This window comes from Anguilla rostrata, chromosome 10 (genome assembly GCF_018555375.3).
Source record: "Anguilla rostrata isolate EN2019 chromosome 10, ASM1855537v3, whole genome shotgun sequence".
Classification (NCBI taxonomy): domain Eukaryota; kingdom Metazoa; phylum Chordata; class Actinopteri; order Anguilliformes; family Anguillidae; genus Anguilla; species Anguilla rostrata.
This window is the reverse complement of record NC_057942.1, coordinates 22,566,659-22,585,983: the sequence shown is the minus strand read 5'-3', so window position 1 is coordinate 22,585,983 and position 19,325 is coordinate 22,566,659. Positions and strand designations below refer to the sequence as shown.

Here is a 19,325-nt window from a genome sequence, read left to right as displayed (position 1 = left end):
CGGTTTTTAAAAAAGGTTCCTAGTTCCTGGGGAAAGTTCCTGCGGTGGAAACGCGGCTTTAGTGTTGTGTCGTTCGCGAACGATTTGTTCAAAAGAACAAATCTTTTGGGTGAACAAACTGAACTGAATCACTTCCTGAAATGATCCGTTCATTTCTCAGTCAGTTCAGCTGAGCTCTCAGTCAGTTGCGAGCGAACGTGATTCATTCACAGGATGAACGGTGCATGTTCAGTGATTCGTTCACTGAACATACACAGCGAACGTGAGCCCTGAATGACAGACAATCGCTGAGTCGCTCAAGCCCGCTCATCTCCCTCTCCCTCCCTCTCATGTTAAAGTAGGAAGTAGTACCAAATATTTTATTTAATAATTAGGTGTCGCAAAATATATGTGCTGTACATAATAGGGTAGGACTTTGTTATAGCAGCTTTCAGTTTGCAAACGGTATCTTTATCCAACTAAATTCTCAGCTCACTGGCTTATCCTTCACAAACGACCGTTCTCAGAGTCAGTTCACTAGTTAAGTAGGCGGTACACTTAGTAAGAAGTAGAACTTTTTGAGCAAAACACGCAACAACTGAAGAACAAAAACAGATGTGTGTTCTCACGGTGCAGTGTGCGACGGCCTCCACCTGGAGTGACATTAAACGGTGCGGTGTTCTCACTGAGTATACTGACAACGGTGTTCGTGGACATGTTCGCCGGTGGTTCTCAATCCTGAAGTTCTTTCTTCTTACTGAGTATACTGCCAGCTTTAAACTAAAGACAAATTAGGCAGCAGGTCCTGATGGCATATACCCAAGAGTATGCAAAGATGCAAAGAGTTAGGTGTGATCATTTTTAAACCACTGGCAGGTATTTTTAGACAGTCCAGAAATACCTGAAGACTGGAAGCGAGGCAATATAATACCAATATATAAGAAAGGGGACCGTACTGTAGGATATGTAGTGTTTAGATTTTGGCCTTAGAAAGGGAAACAGTGAATAAGAATGTGGCCTGGCCTCCCCGTCACAAGCATCAAAGCAAATGTGAGTGGGGTAACTGAAAATCCACTGATACCCTAATCTAGGCAGACAATCTATGGGTCTCCCCCTCAGAAGAGACAAACCAGATGGCACAGGACACCATATCGGGGGTCGGACTGCATACCTACATGCCTAACATTTCTCATTACTTTAAGTTTGAATGCAATCTTTAGGTAGGCCAGTCCTTGTCATAAATTAGTCTGACCCCCCTTCCCTTCTCTCCTAAACCTTAACCTGGCATCACCCAATCAGGGCAAACATCCTCAAGCCATGCTGGGTAAGGTATTTAAGATTTCCACAGGAAAAAGTTTGTGTGTTGCGTTTGGTTTTGGAGCCTTTAAGAAGAAGCGTTTACTTCTTTTTATTTTGGTGGTGGTTCCTTGGTTGTGTGCTTGTAGCTGGTTTCCTGTAATCCTGTGGTGCTTATACTGGACGTTCAGGGTTTCCCCCAGAAAAGTTGTTAGGCCCGGTGGCAAGTATCTTTTGACAGGGCCCGGCGGCCAAGTGTCTTTTTTGACAGGGGCCCGGCGCGGGCCAGCGACAGACTGATGGCAGCATTAAGGTAGGGCCCTATAGTTTCTGTGATAACAGAATCACGGACGGAATCGCGGAATTGTGAATATAAAAAAGCTATAACACAGATTCCATAGGGCCCTACATTAAGTCAGTGCTAAAAGCTGACTGGAGATTTGAAAATATGACGACGTAATGTGAATGTTGTTATAAATAAGTCATTTATTTAACACACATTTTTAAAAATCAACAACTATTTACAGCATAGCAGAGTCTTACAAAGAATCTGACAACAATGTACAGTCTTGGAATGCTGTGTTTTCAAAAACAACAAAATAAATTAAATTAAATTAAAATAAATAATATCAAGGTTTTTGCACTCTACAAAAAACAGTATTCAAGCCCTGATTGGCTACTGAATCTTACAACAAGCCTTGGGATGCTGGGCACATTTAGACATTTAAAAAACTGTCTAAGGTTATTTTGGCTTTTACAGTAGGCTACCTTTCCTCCTTGACATTATCCCTAAATGGCACCAAGGAAGTATCTGTGTTAGTGACTGTTTGGCTAGCTAGCTAAATTAGCTACATGAACACGTTGTCATAAAATTTTTCCCAACCATGAAAACTGCCTTACTTGTTTACATTTTGGACAGATGTGGCTCCTGAGTAAATCTATCGTTGTTTCCGTCGCAGGACTTTAGACACAAGCAATATCGAAAAAATCCTGAAATTTCTTCTTACCGTGAAGAGTGCCTGACCCTCAACCATAGCGTTTTTTCTCCAAAGACGGTATTTCTAGATATAGCCTAATTTTGCCACTGTGTTAACACATTTCTATGGTTGCCAGTCAGGCACTCTTCACCGCAAGAAAATTTTTTAGGATTTTCCCGATATTACTTGTGTCGAAAGTACTGCGTTGGAAACAACAATAGATTTACTCAGGAGCCACATCTGTCCAAAATGTAAACAAGTCAGGCAGTTTTCACGGTCGGGACAGATTTTATGACAACGTTGTCATGCACATCAATGTCATCAACCTAACGTTATTAATAAACAAGTGAAGTCGTTATTTCGATGCCGATTAATCAGTCATGTAATGTTACAATATATCGAACGTTACACTCATGCTACTAGTTTAGCGTTACCTACACACTGCTTAAGTTAATATAAAAATAATGTACTTACTGATGAGATGAAGTGATAACGATAGTTTGTAACAAGGTTAGTTAGCCTACTAAATAAGAAATGGTGGCTTGCTAGGTAACGTTAGCCTGTGATAGTTGGAAGCGTCAAGTGCTGAAAGTCACTCTACGCACAATGAGGGTAAAGAGCACTGATCTCAGTCTCAGACCTGCTGTTAGTGCGTTCACGTTTTAACCAACAGATGTCGCTGGTGAGCTTTTCAACCGAGCCGCCCCACTGTAACTGTAGTTTTAAAAACATCTTAAAAATACATTTAAAAAAAAAATTAAAAAATTCCCCGATGCTTAGGCCCGGCAGGGGGTCAACTTAGGCCTGGTGGGCCGCCGGGCTTGCAATACACTGGCGGAAACCTTGAAGTTGATTATATTTTGGTAAGGTGTGGCTTATCCGTCTCTCTATCTCTTTTCTCGTATTTCCTAGTCAATTGTTTAATGTTTTGTATAATGTCATCTGTTTTGTAATTTATAAGTAGTGTGCCTGCATTCAATAAAGAATGTATGTTTCCAATTCATTAATCTAATTGACTGCTTCGTATTGAATTCAATTATTTAATCTTAAATCCGGATATAGAGCTGGGTTTGACTTGTTGGATGATTCCACCAGTTTACAGTAGACTGACCTAGAAATGAAATCGGTGATTTAATTGATAATTCTAATTTTAAATATAACTATTAAATGAAATCAAGTAAAATATATTTTACAGGTAGGTTAAGTGAGGGGTTCTAGCACACAATATCGCTTGGTTCAGTTTTCAGAGTGCTGAACATTTTAACAAGGTCATTGACTGTTGGAACCCCTGGATTCAGAAAATAAACATTCTTAATTAATTTTTGCTTGTCCGACAATACTGATCCAGGAAACCTACTGGACTGTAAGTTTAACTTGCATCACATGTAAAATACTGGAATCTATCTTTAGAGACAAGTTGGAAGTATTTCTTTAAAATAGCAACATCCTAAGCGATAGCTAGCATAGTTTTCGTAAGGGAAGGTCACGTCTGACAAACCTTCTCGTATACTTTGAAGAAGCTACCAAGTGTATATAACAAGGCGTATGATATTATCTACTTAGATTTAAAAAGGCATTTGATAAGGTACCACATGAGAAACTTGTTAGTAAAATGAAGACAGTAGTAATTAGAGGACATATTTCAGAGTGGATTCGGATCTGGCTACAGTGTAAAACACAAAGAGTAGTAGGAGGGATATTATCTGAGCAGGGAACTGTTAGCAGTGGAGTCCAACAAGGTTCGGTGCTGGAATCACTGCTCTTCCTCATTTATATCAATGACCTCGACAGGGACAAAGAAAGTACATTAGTCAAATTTGCAGATGATACAAAACTGGGAGGCTCAGCTAATAGTTTGGAAACTACTAAAGTAATCCAAGAAGATTTAAATAAAATCCAGAAGTGGGCGGGAACCTGGCAAATGAAAATTAATATTGCCAAATGTAAAGTTCTGCATGTGGGAAATAAAAAGATTAGGCAGGATTACTTTAAGGGAGGAACAAAATTGGAATGTGCTCAGTTTTAAAAAGACTTGGGAGTAATGGTTGATTAAAGCCTTTCTGGTTCTAGGCACTGTGCTGTAGCAATAAAAAAGGCCAACAGGATGCTGGGATATATTGCTAAATGTATTGAGTATAAATCAAGGATGTTATACTTATTGTATATGATACATTTGTTAGATCACACTTAGAGTATTATTGTTTACAGTTCTGGGGACCGTACTACAAGAAAGATATAGAGGCTCTGGAAAAAGATCAAAGATGAGCAACAAAATTGATTCCTGGTATGAAATATAAAAGCTATGAGGAAAGACTTAAGATGCTTAACCACTTCAAGCTTAGTAAAAGGAGACTGAAGGAGGTGATTTGATTGAGGCTTTTAAATTCATAAAGGGGTGATATAGCTCAGGAGGTAAGAGCGGTTGTCTGGCAGTCGGAGGGTTGCCGGTTTGATCCCCCGCCCTGGGCGTTGTGGCAGGCTCACGGGTGTGGGGTTTCCACGTCACCAATTCAATAACTAAACAATCACATGAAACACGACTGGAGTGAAATAGGGGGGATTTATTTAGGGAAAATTTACACAAGGAGGGGAAGGGGAAATTCAGCAACCAATCCAAAGTCCACAATCCGTTCTCGTTGTCCTTTTCCGTAATCCAGGGATATCCAAAAACCAGGTCCTCAGCCAAAACAGTTTGGTACACAGCGGGGTTTGTCAAACAGTCCGGGTCGCAACAGGTAATCACACAGATAATTTTCGCTCTCACTTACTCTCCACCACACGCGTTTCCCTCACGGTACTTTGCCCCGTTTGTTCACTTCGCTTCCCCTTTTATCCCTCTGCCCTTAATGGCTTAATTAGGCCCAGGCTTGCCTCGTTGGGGCAGGAAGTCCATATAAGGCTCGGGGGTGGAGCCAGCGGGCGGCAACGTATCTGCCCTCAATTACTACTCCCCTCACCTCTCCCTGCCGTCTGCCACAGTGTGTTGAAGTGTCCCTGAGCAAGACACCTAACCCCTAATTGCTCCCAACGAGCTGACTGGTACCTTGCATGGCAGCCTTTCACTGTTCGTGTGTGAGTGTGTGTGTGTGAATGGGTGAATGAGAGGCATCAATTGTAAAGCGCTTTGGATAAAAGCGCTATATAAATGCAGTTCATTTACCATAAAGGGGATCAACAAAGTGAACTACAAGAGATTTTTCAGGTTGAGTTCTGTTAGTAGAACGAGGGACATAAATGGAAATTAAGAAAAGGTAGATTCCATCCCGACATTAGGAAGAATTTTTTCATGCAGAGAGTAGTCAATGTGTGGAATAGCCTGCCAGGTCACGTAGGCGAAGCAGAAACTCTGGGGATTTTCAAGACTGGGCTTGATATAGTGTTAGATACAGCTTTAGCTGATTACCTAAAGACTAGATAGTATCAGCTAGGTCTATCAGCAAACATAATTCTCAATAATAATAATATTTTCCAAAAAATGACAGAACTCAATGATTACGTTTAGCTAGGTGCAGTGTCTTTTACTGCTATCACAGAGTGAATCCGTAAGGTGGCGATAATGAGACAAAACTTTTGGTTATGCTGGGTTATAAAACGCTATTCCACAAGTGAAATTAGACATGTTATACATCGTTAGAAAGCTTATATGGTCACCTACTGGATAAAATAATTATCAATAAATTGTTATTTAATTGGCTTAAAATAACTGTTTTACAAGTTGAAAAAATTGACTCAGTAAAGAAATACCAACAGGTGCTTTTACCCTGGTGCAAATGGTGTCGCTGTCTACTCCGGTACACTATTCAACAATTGAATGACAGGTGCTTTGATAAGAATTTCCCAATAAAATGCTATCGAAACTAATTTTGCACATAGTCACACTGAATTAATTCACTGCAGGTTTGATGAAATTGCTAAAGTCTTTATGGAGGGTTTGAATAATTGTGGATGCTGTAGTTATAAAAATGATAGGCTTAGAACTCCACTGAGATAACACCTCCAACGTTTTTTTCCGGTTTTCTCTGAAACTGAGACTTTGAATAAACTAAATTGAATAGCTACATGAAAACTGTGTGATATATAACCGATGTGTTTGTGTGCAGTTCCAACAAACCACCAAAGCTACGCACTCTCGTTGGAATTGATAAGAGGAGAGCGACAGGCTATGTAAATACGCACTCCCAGGAGAAGGGAAGGAGAAATGTGCTGGGATGCTGTATCTCCCCATCGCAGACTGCTCCCAGCTCATGTACAGGAGCTTGTCTTTACAAAATACAACTTGGGGAAGTTCGAGTAAAACATAATGTACCGAAGCGTATACAAATCCAACATACAGGTAGAGCTTCAACAAAGAGGGAAGAAACAGTATTAACAAAAAACAACAAAACACTTTAGCCTAACATTCTGTAGTTTATAAAAAATTATTTAATTAGGGATTTATTGTATACAGTAGGTTATAATGAAGATGAGGTTTTTTTAATTATGAAAGCATTTTTTCAGTTTATAATTGACTTCAATATCCCTCAGGTAGGTGGTGGTGGGGTTCAGGCAGCTCATATTATGCAGTTCAGAGTAAGAATGAGTAACTGTGTTTTGATTCATAAAAACATTTTGTCTATGTTTGTTTATCTCAATGTTATAAAAGCCTGTTATGGCTATATAACATAGAGGTCATTGTTTGTTACGTAAACAGGATAATTATTTATGTCATTTTAAAACCATGACTTTAATGAGTGGAGAAAAATAATGAATGCAGATGCTTCCATACAGTTGTACTGCATGATACAATTACAACAGTGTTTAACATCCTATCATGCTCTGTGGCATGTATAAAAATGCTGTGCAGACCCAGTTGACCTCGATCTTTGGCCCTGATTTCAAGATGGAAAAGTGTCTTTGAAAGAGGGTTCATTATTGGGGCATGGATGCCAGGAGCTTCAGTCACAAAGACTGCTCAACTAGGTAGTGTTTTAATAGGAACAGTGACTAAAGTGACATCTGCATTTAGATATATGGGAAAAACATCAGTAAATATGGTCAGAAATTGTGCTCGAAAGTGCACATTTGAAGACCATGGTGCTTGTGCATTAGTGTGACATGTATGGAAAAACAGGAGACCAACTCTTCCTCAGGTAAGAATGTCGATGCAGGAGAGGATCAGGCTGTCAGCATTAACAGTCCGTCGACAAATACGTAGAAGGATATTATAGTAGGGATGCTGTGCATAAACCTCATTACAAAGATAAATGCACGTTTGAGAGTTCAGTGGTGCAAAAACCATCTGAACTGGTCTACAAAAAAGGTATTTGGGGAAAAAAGTGATTTTTCATGAGTCATCCTTCACCATATTTTCGACTAGTGGGCAGAGGCATGTGTGGCGTACACCAAGAGAACGGTACAGGTCTGAATACTTGACCCCTACAGTGAGGGGGTCCAATGGCTCTGTTATGCTGTGGGGGGATTATCCAGGCATGGTTTGGGTCCACTTGACCCCTTAGATGGAAGGGTCAAGTCAAATGAATACAAAGTTATTCTGAGTGATCATTCTTATCTTATGATGAAACATTTATATCCTGATGGGAGTGGTCTCTTCTAGGAAGGCAATGCCCCTATCCACAGGGCATGAGGGGTCTCTGAATGATTTGATGAGTGTGAAAATGATGTAAATTATATGCTATGGACCTCACAGTCATCAGATCTCAACCCAATTGAACACCTATGGGAAATTTTGGACCGATATGTTAGACTGCGCTCTCCACCAACATCATCAAAACACCAAATGAGGGAATATCTTTTGGAAGAATGGTGTTCCAACCCTCCAATGGTGTTCCAACCCTCCAGTTCCAGAGACTTGTAGAATCTATGCCAAGGCACAGTGAAGCTGCTGTGGTGGCTTGTGATTGCTCAACACCTTACTAAGACACTTTAAGTTGGTTTTTTGTCACCCATTTGTATGTATGTACAATATTTATTTTATAATCAGTATTTATTTGAAGTTGCAAATATACAAGAACTCGTTATTTTGTAAAATTAACTTGACAACCAAGTATAAACATATCCTTTCTGAAGTGTAAGTACAATTAGTAAAAGTAAAATTTTTGTTTTCTGACACATTGATGAGACACAATGTTTAAATGACCACATTGTCTTCAGATAGTAATATGAAAGGGCCAAGTTACTTGAAATAATACAGCTTGTTTAATTTGTGTGAGCTAAAATAGCCTATATTGTTTCTTGTCACTTGGCCTAATTTTGATACAAGTACTATTATTTGCACACTTGTGGTCAAGGATTTTATGATCCAGGACATGTATGGTTTTACCTGGTTTATAAATTTTCTCTCTCAGTATTCCAGTTCATACTAAAACAACGTTATTTTTGCATTTTTGCCAAGATAATTCCATTTCTGGAATGGATAATTCCAATTATGAATATAAACTAATCTAAGGTAATATTGTAAAGTGTCTTGCTTCATTTAAGTCAAGTTTTCAAGTCCCCTAAATGTGCAAGGATTCATCAGATTTGGTATCTGCTTGAAGGGGTTTAAAGGTCCCCAATTATTCTATTTTTCGGCTGTTTTACATTATTCCACAAGGTGTACAAAATATATTGTTAAGAAAAAAATTACCAAATGTTAAAAAACATCTGGTGTGCTCACCCTTTGAGCCGAATAGGCCATTTTGGATGTGTGTTGCATTTTTTTTCTCCACAAGATCTGCCTTGATTGGTTATCTGATCATGAATTACAGGAGCTCCTCCACCATCTCCTGCCTGTAATACTCTTGTTATAAATTATGCTTATACCCTGGTTTCTTTTGTTGATTGTTTCTTCCGTGTTGTAAAGTGTCTTTGAGATTGTGAAAAGCGCTATATAAAATAAATGTATTATTATTATTATAAAAGTGAACATGGCATCCATAAATCATCCGGCATGGACTCAACCATACATGTTTGAGCCTGTGTTGGATCCCATTTTCATCACCAGCCTTACTACAAAGCAAACATTGTACTGTGCTTTGTTTCGGAAGCACTTGGCAGCAGAATGGCACACTTTGGCCAGGATGTGTTTCTCAAATATGAATTGCAAACTCCTTTGGAAGGCCATGAAATGAGCAATTAGCTGACTGGCAACCAGTAATACCACACCAAACGTGACTGCCAACAACACTTAAAGGGGAATTACACTTTAAAACACATATGGGCTTATTTCATTTCTAATTTTCTTCTAATGAATGTGTCGACCTTCATTTTTCGATTAGTTATTTCATTTTGTTAACATTCATTAGAAGGACAATATAAACAAAATAAGCCCATAAGTGTTTGAAAGTGCAATTCCCCTTCAACATTTCTAACTCGACACTTACTCTGTGCTTGCAGGTAGCTCATTTTAATTTGCTAGTCAAACATCAAACAAAATGGCATACAAAAAAGCTTTGCTTAGTGCCATTGTTGTTAATTGTTGTTATCATCTGGTTGAAGTGATGCTCAACCCCTTTCTGTGATTGCAAGCACCTTCTCACTAGCAGTTTCCATTCCATTTTGCTGTATGGTGTAGTTGGCTTATTTCAGTGATCGAGCTCTATCAGGCATGTTTAGGTCAGACTATAAAGAAGTTGATCTTAGGGGGCATCAGTCCTCATTGCCAATCCTCATCTACAAAGAGCCAACTGATTCCAATGCATGCTTCAGAGAATTCTTCACTGATAAGATGGGCTTATGAATGCTTTCCAAACTGGGTGAAGAATTTGGGATATTAGTTAGTTACAAAAAAAAGGGAAAAAATTGCATTTTAGTCTTTATCTTTCAAATAATTGCATTATACATTGAGCTATTAAATTGAAACAAACAAAGCATTACCAAGATTTTCCCCCATATATACATATAAATTTCTCTTCTTGGAAAAGGTAAAGGGGATGATACCTGGAAGGAGTGATGGGGGTTAGGTCCTTGCCCATAGTCTGAATGACCCTTCGTCCCCAAGCCCAGAGCCCAGCACAGATGCCTACTCCTCCATACAACAACAGCCAGATGGGTGTGGGAGTATTAGAGATCACCTTTCCTGTGTCATACACCAACCAGAGGGCTACCAGGGGTCCAATGGCATTACTGAAACAAAGAAGAAATGAAATAATTAAGCCAAGGTGTTTTCAGTCAATCCATCAATGCATTGATCTTAAGAGAGTGTAGTTGACTCCACTGGAAACAAAACTGATGACCAAACAATAACCAAAACCTTTAAATACGCATAGTATGAATGCGTAGTACTTTACAAGTGCACAAGGGGTGTGCAGAGCGAACACTATCTTTTTCTTTGTTCAACTAACAAAATGATCTATACCTGTGTTTGGACAGACGACCGAAAGTAGGCATTGGTTAAATCAGAACTCTGACATTAAACTGACATTACAGCTATGTATGGCTAATGTAGGCATTCTGTTGCACTCTGTCTATGGGAGGTAGTCTCAATGTGGCGTGGAGGTACTTTGCCCACTGGGAAGATGTCAGAGCTATGTTGTTTACCATGGAATCAGATTTGTGTCAAAACTGTCTTAAAGAAAGCATCATACTTTTGACACACATTTGTGCAAGATTACCAAGCAAAACGTTTCTGATTGAGATCAACAATGTAAATATTGCAAAGAAAAATATTGATTTCAAGAGTAAAACTCAAAACTTAAAATAAAAAATATTGCAATATAATTCTATGCGTGTGCAAACTGTCTGTTGTGCTTGATACTTGATACAATGTTTTGTTTGATACTTTTGACACAAATCTGATTCTATAGCACAGAAGCGGTAAGCAAATTAGCTGCAACATCTTCCAATTGGAACTACCGCCGCGCTATGCCATGGCTACCTCCTACAGACAGAAAGTGGCAGAGCACTTGCATCGGTCCTATGTCACTGTTCTGAGTGATCTGTCTGGGCAGTTGTGTAAATGAGAAAATGGCAGTTTAAACTAAATTTGTGATTTCACATGGAAATATCATTATGTATAAGAAATAGGTGTAAGCTGTATTTTTCACACAATACTCCCCTAAATGTAAATTTTCTAAATGATTAACCTTTATACAAAGCAAAATTTGACTGTCTGAGCTAGGACTAGAGCTTGCTCTAGCTGCACTAGACACTGCAAGTACAAATCCCAGATCTGGCTCTCGCAAAAACTTGCCACTAAAAATCCCCCAGACTTAATTGGCTAAATAAATGTTCTCTCCCTCTCCACCTTCGCTAATGTGTGGTGAGCGTTCTGGCGCAAATTGGCTGCAGTGCATCACCCAGGTGGGTGCTACACATTGGTGGTTGGTGAGGTGAGTTCCCCTTCATTGTAAAGCACTTTGAGCATTTTGGAAAAGTGCTATATAAATGTGATTAGTAATAATAAAATACTGTGGCAGCAGGTAGCTCCAATCAAATCCTGACCAGCTTAATTGTTTAATCTTCTGAGTCCATTGCAAACTGTCAGAATAAACCAGTATTGAGTTGTTGCTAGCTAGTCAGCAGGTCACTACTGCTACTACTAGTCTTACTCATATGTGTTCCAACAAAGTTACACTACATGACCGAAAGTATCTGTATACCCCTTGGGGCCTGGGGCTATTTTTCACGGTTTCGACTAGGCCCCCTAGTTCCAGTGAAGGCAAATTTTAACGCTACAGCATACATTCACATTCTAGATGATTCTGTGCTTCCCCAACAGTTTGGGGATTGCCCTTTCCTGTTTTAGCATGACAATGCCCCTGGGCACACAGTGAGCTCCATGTAGAAATGGTTTCGGCAAAAACAGTATGGAAGATCCTGACTGGCCTGCACAGAGCCCGGACCTTAACCCCATTCAATTCCTTTGGGATCAATTGGAAAGCCAACTCTTAGCCAGGCCAAATCGCCAAATCAGTGGCCGACTGCACTAATTCTCTTCTGGCTGAATGGAAGCAAATTCCTGCAGCAATTCTAAATTAGTAAAAATTCTATACATCTAGTATAAAACAGAAGAGTGCACATTGTTAAAACAGCAAACGGTGGACCAACTCCATATTAATGTTACATTACATTACATTTATTTGGCAGACGCTTTTATCCAAAGCAACGTACAAAAAGTGCATTTCATGGTCATAGACAACTACTAAACACAGGTTCAGTAAGATATAATACTTATTTTGTACAGCTATTTCTAGCCAAGAACACAGTTTAGTTCACACAGTGAACACTATTCAGACCTAACCTCTGCAAAGCCAACTAGGCAGAAGAATAAGCTACAGTATTAGGACAAATACAAATTACCAAAAAGTTCTGGGATGGGGCAACATGTAACAAGTGTCATGAAAAAGGGGGGGGGGGGATTTAGAGTGAAATATACAGCGTGGTGGTGGTTAGTCTAGGTATAGTCTGAAGAGATGAGTCTTCAGGTCACGGCGAAAGATGGGTAGTTTGTTCCACCACTGGGGAGCTAGGGTGGAGAAGCTCTGTGATCCCTTTGGTCGGGTGGGAGGGGTTACAAGGCGTCCTGCTGCCGCAGAGCGGAGTGGTCGAGCAGGGACATAGGATCGAATCATGTCCTGCAAGTAGATGGGGGCTGTCCTGTTGGCTGCAGTGTAGGCAAGGGTCAGGCTTTGAACCGGATCCTGGCAGCAACCGGTAGCCAGTGGAGTGACGTGGGAGAATTTGGGAAGGTTGTAGATGAGTCGGGCACCGGCATGCTGAATCATCTTTAGTGGCTGTATGGCACAAGTTGGCAGGCTTGCAAGGAGAGAGTTGCAGTAATCAAGGTGAGAGGACACCGTAGCCTGGACGAGCAGCTGGGTGGATTGCGTCGTCAGGTATGGTTGAATCCTTCTGATGTTGTACAGAAGGAATCTGCAGGACCGTGATGTTGCCTTGATGTGCTCCTTGAGGTCCAGTTGGTCATCCAGGACCACCCCCAAGCTCTTGGCAGAGTGAGAGGCAGTCACTGTGGTGCCATCAACCGTGATTGAGAGCTCACATAGTAAGGAGGTCTTGCATGGGAAGAAGAGCAGTTCAGTTTTGTTGAGGTTGAGTTTCAGATGGTGGCTGGCCATCCAGGTGGAGATGTCAGCCAGGCCGGAAGAGCTCTTATTATCGACCTGTGTGGCCGAGGGGGGGAAGAAAAGAAGAGTTGCGTGTCATCTGCATAACAATGATAGGAGAAGCCATGTGAATTAATAACTGAACCAAGAGATTTGGTGTATAAGGAGAACAGCAGAGGACCCAGTACAGATCCCTGCGGCACTCCCGTAACAAGTGGTCCCAGCGATGCCCATCCCAGCCAAGGTAAAGAGGAGTATTTTATGGTTGACCGTGTCGAAGGCTGCAGACAGGTCAAGAAGGATCAGGACAGAGGAGAGGCGTGAGGCTCTTGCAGTGGCAAGTGCCTCCGTCACAGCCAGGAGCGCAGTCTCTGTTGAGTGCCCGGATCAGAAGCCAGACTGGTGAGGGTCAAGCAGGTTGTTCTGATGGAGAAAAGAGGTTAGTTGTTTAAGAACTGCTCGTTCAAGGGTTTTGGACAGAAAGGGTAGAAGCGATACGGGTCGATAATTCATTACATCGGAGGGGTCTGAGGTGGGTTTTTTGGGGTAACACAAGCAAAATGAATGCCCATAATTTTGGAAGAGATGTTGGATGACAGGTGTCCACATAACTTTAGCCATGTAGTGTATGTTCATGCTGGATGAGGATGGGTCAAGACATAAGTACAGATACAGAAAGCATAAACAAAACATTTTTGACTTTACAGTTGCTAACTCTAGCTCATTTATTTTGTGTTCACAATGAATCAGTTCACATATCTTTTTAAAATAAGCTGGCAGATTTGTGCAGAATCTCTCTCCCTCCAGCTGTGTGTGTGTGTGTGTGTCTGTGTGCACGCACACACACTTGTGTGTCCTGCAGCAGACCTGGCCTTGAGTAGAACCTTCAGTAGAACCTCAGAGATACAAACCCATTAATAAAGGGGGTTGTTCAGATCTCCAATGAATCACTTTGTAAGTGAAGTCAAATTACAATCAAATCATTTACTGGAATGGTTATTTGCATGACTCAAACATTATTTTTTAAATTATTTTTATTGTTACTTATTTTTATTTGTTCTCATTTTTCTTTCTATATAATTTTATAAGTTAGGAAAACACAAAGCACAAAGTGTCTTAGAAACTGAGACATCCCTCCATCCCATCATTATCTACACCCACTTATCCTGGGCAGGGTTGCGGGGGGTACTGGAGAATTGGGCAAGAGGCAGGAATACACTCTGGATAGGCCGCCAATCTATTACAGGGCACACGCACACACTCATACCTACAGGGAATTTAGAGTCTCCAATTAGCCTACCTGCATGTCTTTGGACTGTAGGAGGAACCCCACACAGACACAGGGAGAACATGCAAACTCCACACAGAAAGGCCCAGGCCGGATTTGAAACAAAGACCTTTTTGCTGTGAGGCGACAGTGCTACCCACTGCACCACCGTGCCACCCACCAAACTGGGACAATATAATTATAAATGTATGTAACATAATGTAACATAATAAAAATGCAAAATATGAGTGAAAAGGAACAAACAGTAGGCTTAGTTCATGTCAAAAATAATGCAACCTATGTGTGTCAATTAGGCTACAGAGAAACTGTATTAACCAAGAAGTGGTAGATGGGAACACAGAGTGAACATCCAAAGCAAGCTATCGCACTGGATTTTGATGTGCCTGAGCATTTTGGTAATTGCTGAGACCTTGTGTTAAAGTAATAATCATTACACTAGGTATTTGTTCATACCAACATAATTGAGCAGCCTAATGTATTGTGGCGACCCTGGGGTAGCTAGCCTGACAGCTAGCTACGATTGGTAGCTAGCTAGGCAGCTAGCTACTATTGCCGTCGCTGCATTGTCGTGTAAATACTTGCTTGTATATAGCTGTGTGTAGCTAGGTGTAGTTAGTGTGCTTTTGTGTATCTAAAGTGTAGATATTCATGGTACATGTGCTTGTACAGTTTTGTAGTGTTTCGCGTCTCTTGTAATTGTTAAAGGAGTAACATGGTGGTTGAATGTGACACTTGCCAGTTGTCTTTAGGCAACAACAAAACAAATGTGCATAATTGTTTTATTATTCAGTCATTTAAATGTATTTTAAAACATATTTTTCTAAGCCTAAATTTCCCACTATAAAAGTTCACCCAAACTGTCTGGGCGTGGTAATGAGAACTGTCAGTTAGCTATGATTGACAGACCGTGCCCTGTTACTATAGCCACCTCCATGATACGCGCTCATCTTGGGAGACTGAATTTTCACAAGCTAGCTAACTTAGTATATCAAGTATCGACAGCTAAGGACGTTGACTTATATCCAATAATAATTTTTAAGTTAAGTTAAGATAAAACCACAACTATAATGTCCTTATGAAACGTTATCGATAACATTACATTATGAAAGCAAACTACATAGCTAGCTAACGTTAGCTAGCTATAAATTAATATAACCAACCAGATAGTCTAATAGTCCTTAAAAGGTACTCTAATAAGTGAATCTAACATTAGTCATGTATTTGCATTGTCTTGCCTGTGAGCCAGCGGCACAAACTATGGGTCACGAGTTATCCAATGAATGACCTATCACAGCAATCTGACTGACTGTAGGGATGGCAAAACGTAGTTTTAGAATGTCGCCAGCAGTGTATGCGCGTGAGCTTGACAATACATTTCTCACAGAAAAGGTAGTTTGTTGCCTTTTTTTTTTTAGTTCATGGTGATAGAAGTGACAATAATTAGCCTAAGTGGTGCTGTGCTGTTAGCCTTTACTGATCGCCGTACAAGGTTAATGTGAAGTAGCTAGCACAATCAGACAGCGCTAACCCATAAAAATGTACTTTGAATGATACTTGCTCAATCGAACAGTAAATCTGAAAAACATTCGATTATAGTCAGCGGCACCAAAATTTTCTTTCACACCCTCAATAAACGGCACAAGTCCCAGTAGAAGATTGAATTAAACCTTTTGAAGTTATATATTTTCTGAAACGTTATCGATTCCGCTTAGCCACAGTGAGAGAAACTAGGCGATCTAAGCGTATAGTTTCTATGTAAATTAGGCTATGTCAGAAGGATTCAGCCTTGTTGTTTGCTACCTAAACTTCACAGCACACTTGTAGCAGGACGGTGTGCCCAGTCAGATTTCTTTACGGGGCGTGGAAAGGGGAGTGGTTACTGTACTTGTGATGCAGTAAGTTGATAACATTCTCAACCGGCTGAAAATAGAACGATAAATTTAAAACGCATATTTCTCCAAAAATAAAGAATGGACATATTTAATACTTTACTCATCATGTTTCTTCAATGCTTCTTGTGCAAATAGCACATAAAACCGAGAAAGTTTGAAAACCACCATGTTACTCCTTTAAGTTCCCTGTGTTCCTTCTCCTAGTCATGTGTGTGTCGCAGCTTGGAGCTGGGTAGGGGCAGGAGTGACCGCGATTGGCTAAAAGGTTTGCGCTAGGCAGCCAATCAGCGGCCGCTCTACAAGTAACCTTATTTGCATAGCTCAAGCAATATAAGGGGAGGCTCTGAGCAGTGAGTGTCAGTGTGTGTCCTGCTTATGTGCTGTAATTATCTTGGAGAAGCAAACCAATAGTCCTTGTTAGGACTGGTAAATAAAGCAAAGCTCAGTGTGAGTGATTTGATAATTTCAACTCCTGTCTCTGCCTCCATTTGTCCAACTCGCCACAGTATTTCATTGTTGGAATTTATAATCAGCTTGAACATGTATTTCTTTGTCTAGGATTTTTTCAACATAAAATGATAATATTCATGCAAAGAAACAAAACCAGTTTTTGGCTTGTATAGACAAATTACTGATGATCACAGAATGTCATTACCACTCGTGGTCAAGAAGATAACTATTTCAAATATATTTTAGAGATGAAAATGGCTCCAAGAAACAACAAAAGAAAGGGCACAGATAAAAGTTTAGTTTTAAGTGAACAAAACTGCATTGTTATCTCCTCCTAATTTTACACCTGGTAGTGCTTAATAAAGAGCTTAATAATAACCTCTTCTCACAGTATCAACAGTATCAAAACCAACAGAAAATAGCTATTTCAACTACAAAATGGATTCACATATGAGATAGTTCACTTCACAAAACCCTCTTTTATGAAGTCCATTATTTGCAGGTTTGTTTTCAGTCCATATTCCACTATTGTAAACAAAATTCAATAAACCCCACAATAGGAATATTCACGTCAAAACACAAAATATGATATCAGCCACTCATTTAGGCTAAATGTATTCAGTTCAATAAAGGATAGTAAACTTATTACCTCAGTCTCTTAATGAATAGTAAAGTTTTGATATAAATACCACTCTGTAGACTTAAGCAGAGATGAGATGAGTCACTGGAAGATGTCTTTGGATGGCAGGGAACTTTTCCTCTTTTATAGAGTTCTAATGAGCAATGGATGCTCCAGTGTGCGTGTGTGTTTCACACTACGGCGTAGTCCAGCCAAAATGAATGCACAGTTCCGACTTTTCCTGTGATTGTCTTCTGTAATCGCCGTCTTCCGAACACTTTAACATTAACGATCACGACCTCAGCAAACTCACTTACTTGGATTTACCACGCGCATACCGCGTGTAACGTTAATGGCGAGGTACAACGGAACTGAAACTTGAAACACTACACTACCGGCTCGTATGCACCGGTGGTTACTAAACTTTAGCTTATCAAAATGTCTGCCCACAGAATACACCTTTGCTTTTCTCTTCAGCAATGTAATTAGTCTCCTCTTGAAACTCACAGCACTGTTGCTTTCAGTACATGTCCATTTCTGAAACGAATTCCACCATTGCCTCTGATAGCACAAGTTATCCACAGTAGCCGCGAAGCGAACGCTCTGTCACTTAAACTCACGTTAAAACAACAAAGAGAACACGAAAACTTCTGCAAAGCTGTCCGTTTTGATGACTGTTTCCTTTTTCAAGGTTTACTTCAGCTAAAATCTACATTGTTTGTTCCACAGGGAAAACATGGTTTCACTTGCAATCCACCATTTTCTCTTTCCTCCATGCACTTCTTTTGACACACCCAAGTGATGCTGATACTGGATTCTGGCTTATTCTCGAACTACACTCTAGCTTGTGATAGGACACTGTACCTGTTCATAACAGTCTCACTAAATGAAGAACTAGAATGAAAGAATAATAAAATATTTGCATTCCTTACATTTATTTATTTTTATTCTCTGGTTTGTGCTGCTAGTTGTCCGGAGCCACCCGCACATTTTTTAAATTGTGGTCTTTGTGCTTCTGTTTAAGCAGTAACTTACTGTAGACAAAAGCCACGTTTCCACCGCAGGAACTATACCCCGGAACTAGGAACCTTTTGAGGAACTCAGTGCATTTCCACCGCAGGAACTAGGGTCTAAATTTAGTTCCTGGGGCTTTATTTTACTCCTCAAAAGGTTCCTGCTCGGGGGGTAGTACTTTCCAAAAGGACAGGAACCTTTTGGGTGGAGCTTGCAGCGCTGAACATTTCTGATTGGTCGAGTACTCGCAGAATTTTTTTGTGTTTTTTGTTTTCAGGCGCCATGTTTAAAAATAAGCAGGCGCAAACCAATTTATTTTCATAATAACTTCAAATCAAACTTGTATAGCCGCGTTTCCACCAAAATTACCCGGAACTTTCAGTCCCAGGAACTACTTTACCAGGAACTAAAAGGTTCCTTCAGCCAATGGTTGTCTGCGTTTCCACCGGGGTCTAAAGTACCGCGAAGATTAGGCAAATTAGCCCACTGACGTTGTCGTCGGTCCATCTGTCATATGATTTCTTCTGTAACCCCATACTACCACCGAAGTAGCCTACATTATTTTCTAATAACCGGGACAGCCCGGAGGGGTTTATTCCACTTATATACAACGGGTTACCAACAATGACTTTCAGTCCCAGGAACTACTTTACCAGGAACTAAAAGGTTCCTTCAGCCAATGGTTGTCTGCGTTTCCACCGGGGTCTAAAGTCCCGCGAAGATTAGGCAAATTAGCCCACTGACGTATGAAAAAACGACGTTGTCGTC

The 19,325-nt window shown here is 40.3% G+C and overlaps 1 protein-coding gene across 2 annotated transcripts in view; it reads right to left on the bottom strand.

Moving 5' to 3' along the window:
• LOC135233743 (sodium-dependent phosphate transporter 1-B-like) overlaps nucleotides 1-19,325 on the bottom strand; it is a 188,358-nt gene that overhangs the window by 16,447 nt on the left and 152,586 nt on the right. For both annotated transcript variants that reach the window (XM_064297585.1, XM_064297584.1), the window contains one exon: nucleotides 10,170-10,355. In XM_064297585.1, the coding sequence (XP_064153655.1) occupies nucleotides 10,170-10,355 (186 nt within the window). The remainder of the gene's footprint in view (nucleotides 1-10,169; nucleotides 10,356-19,325) is intronic.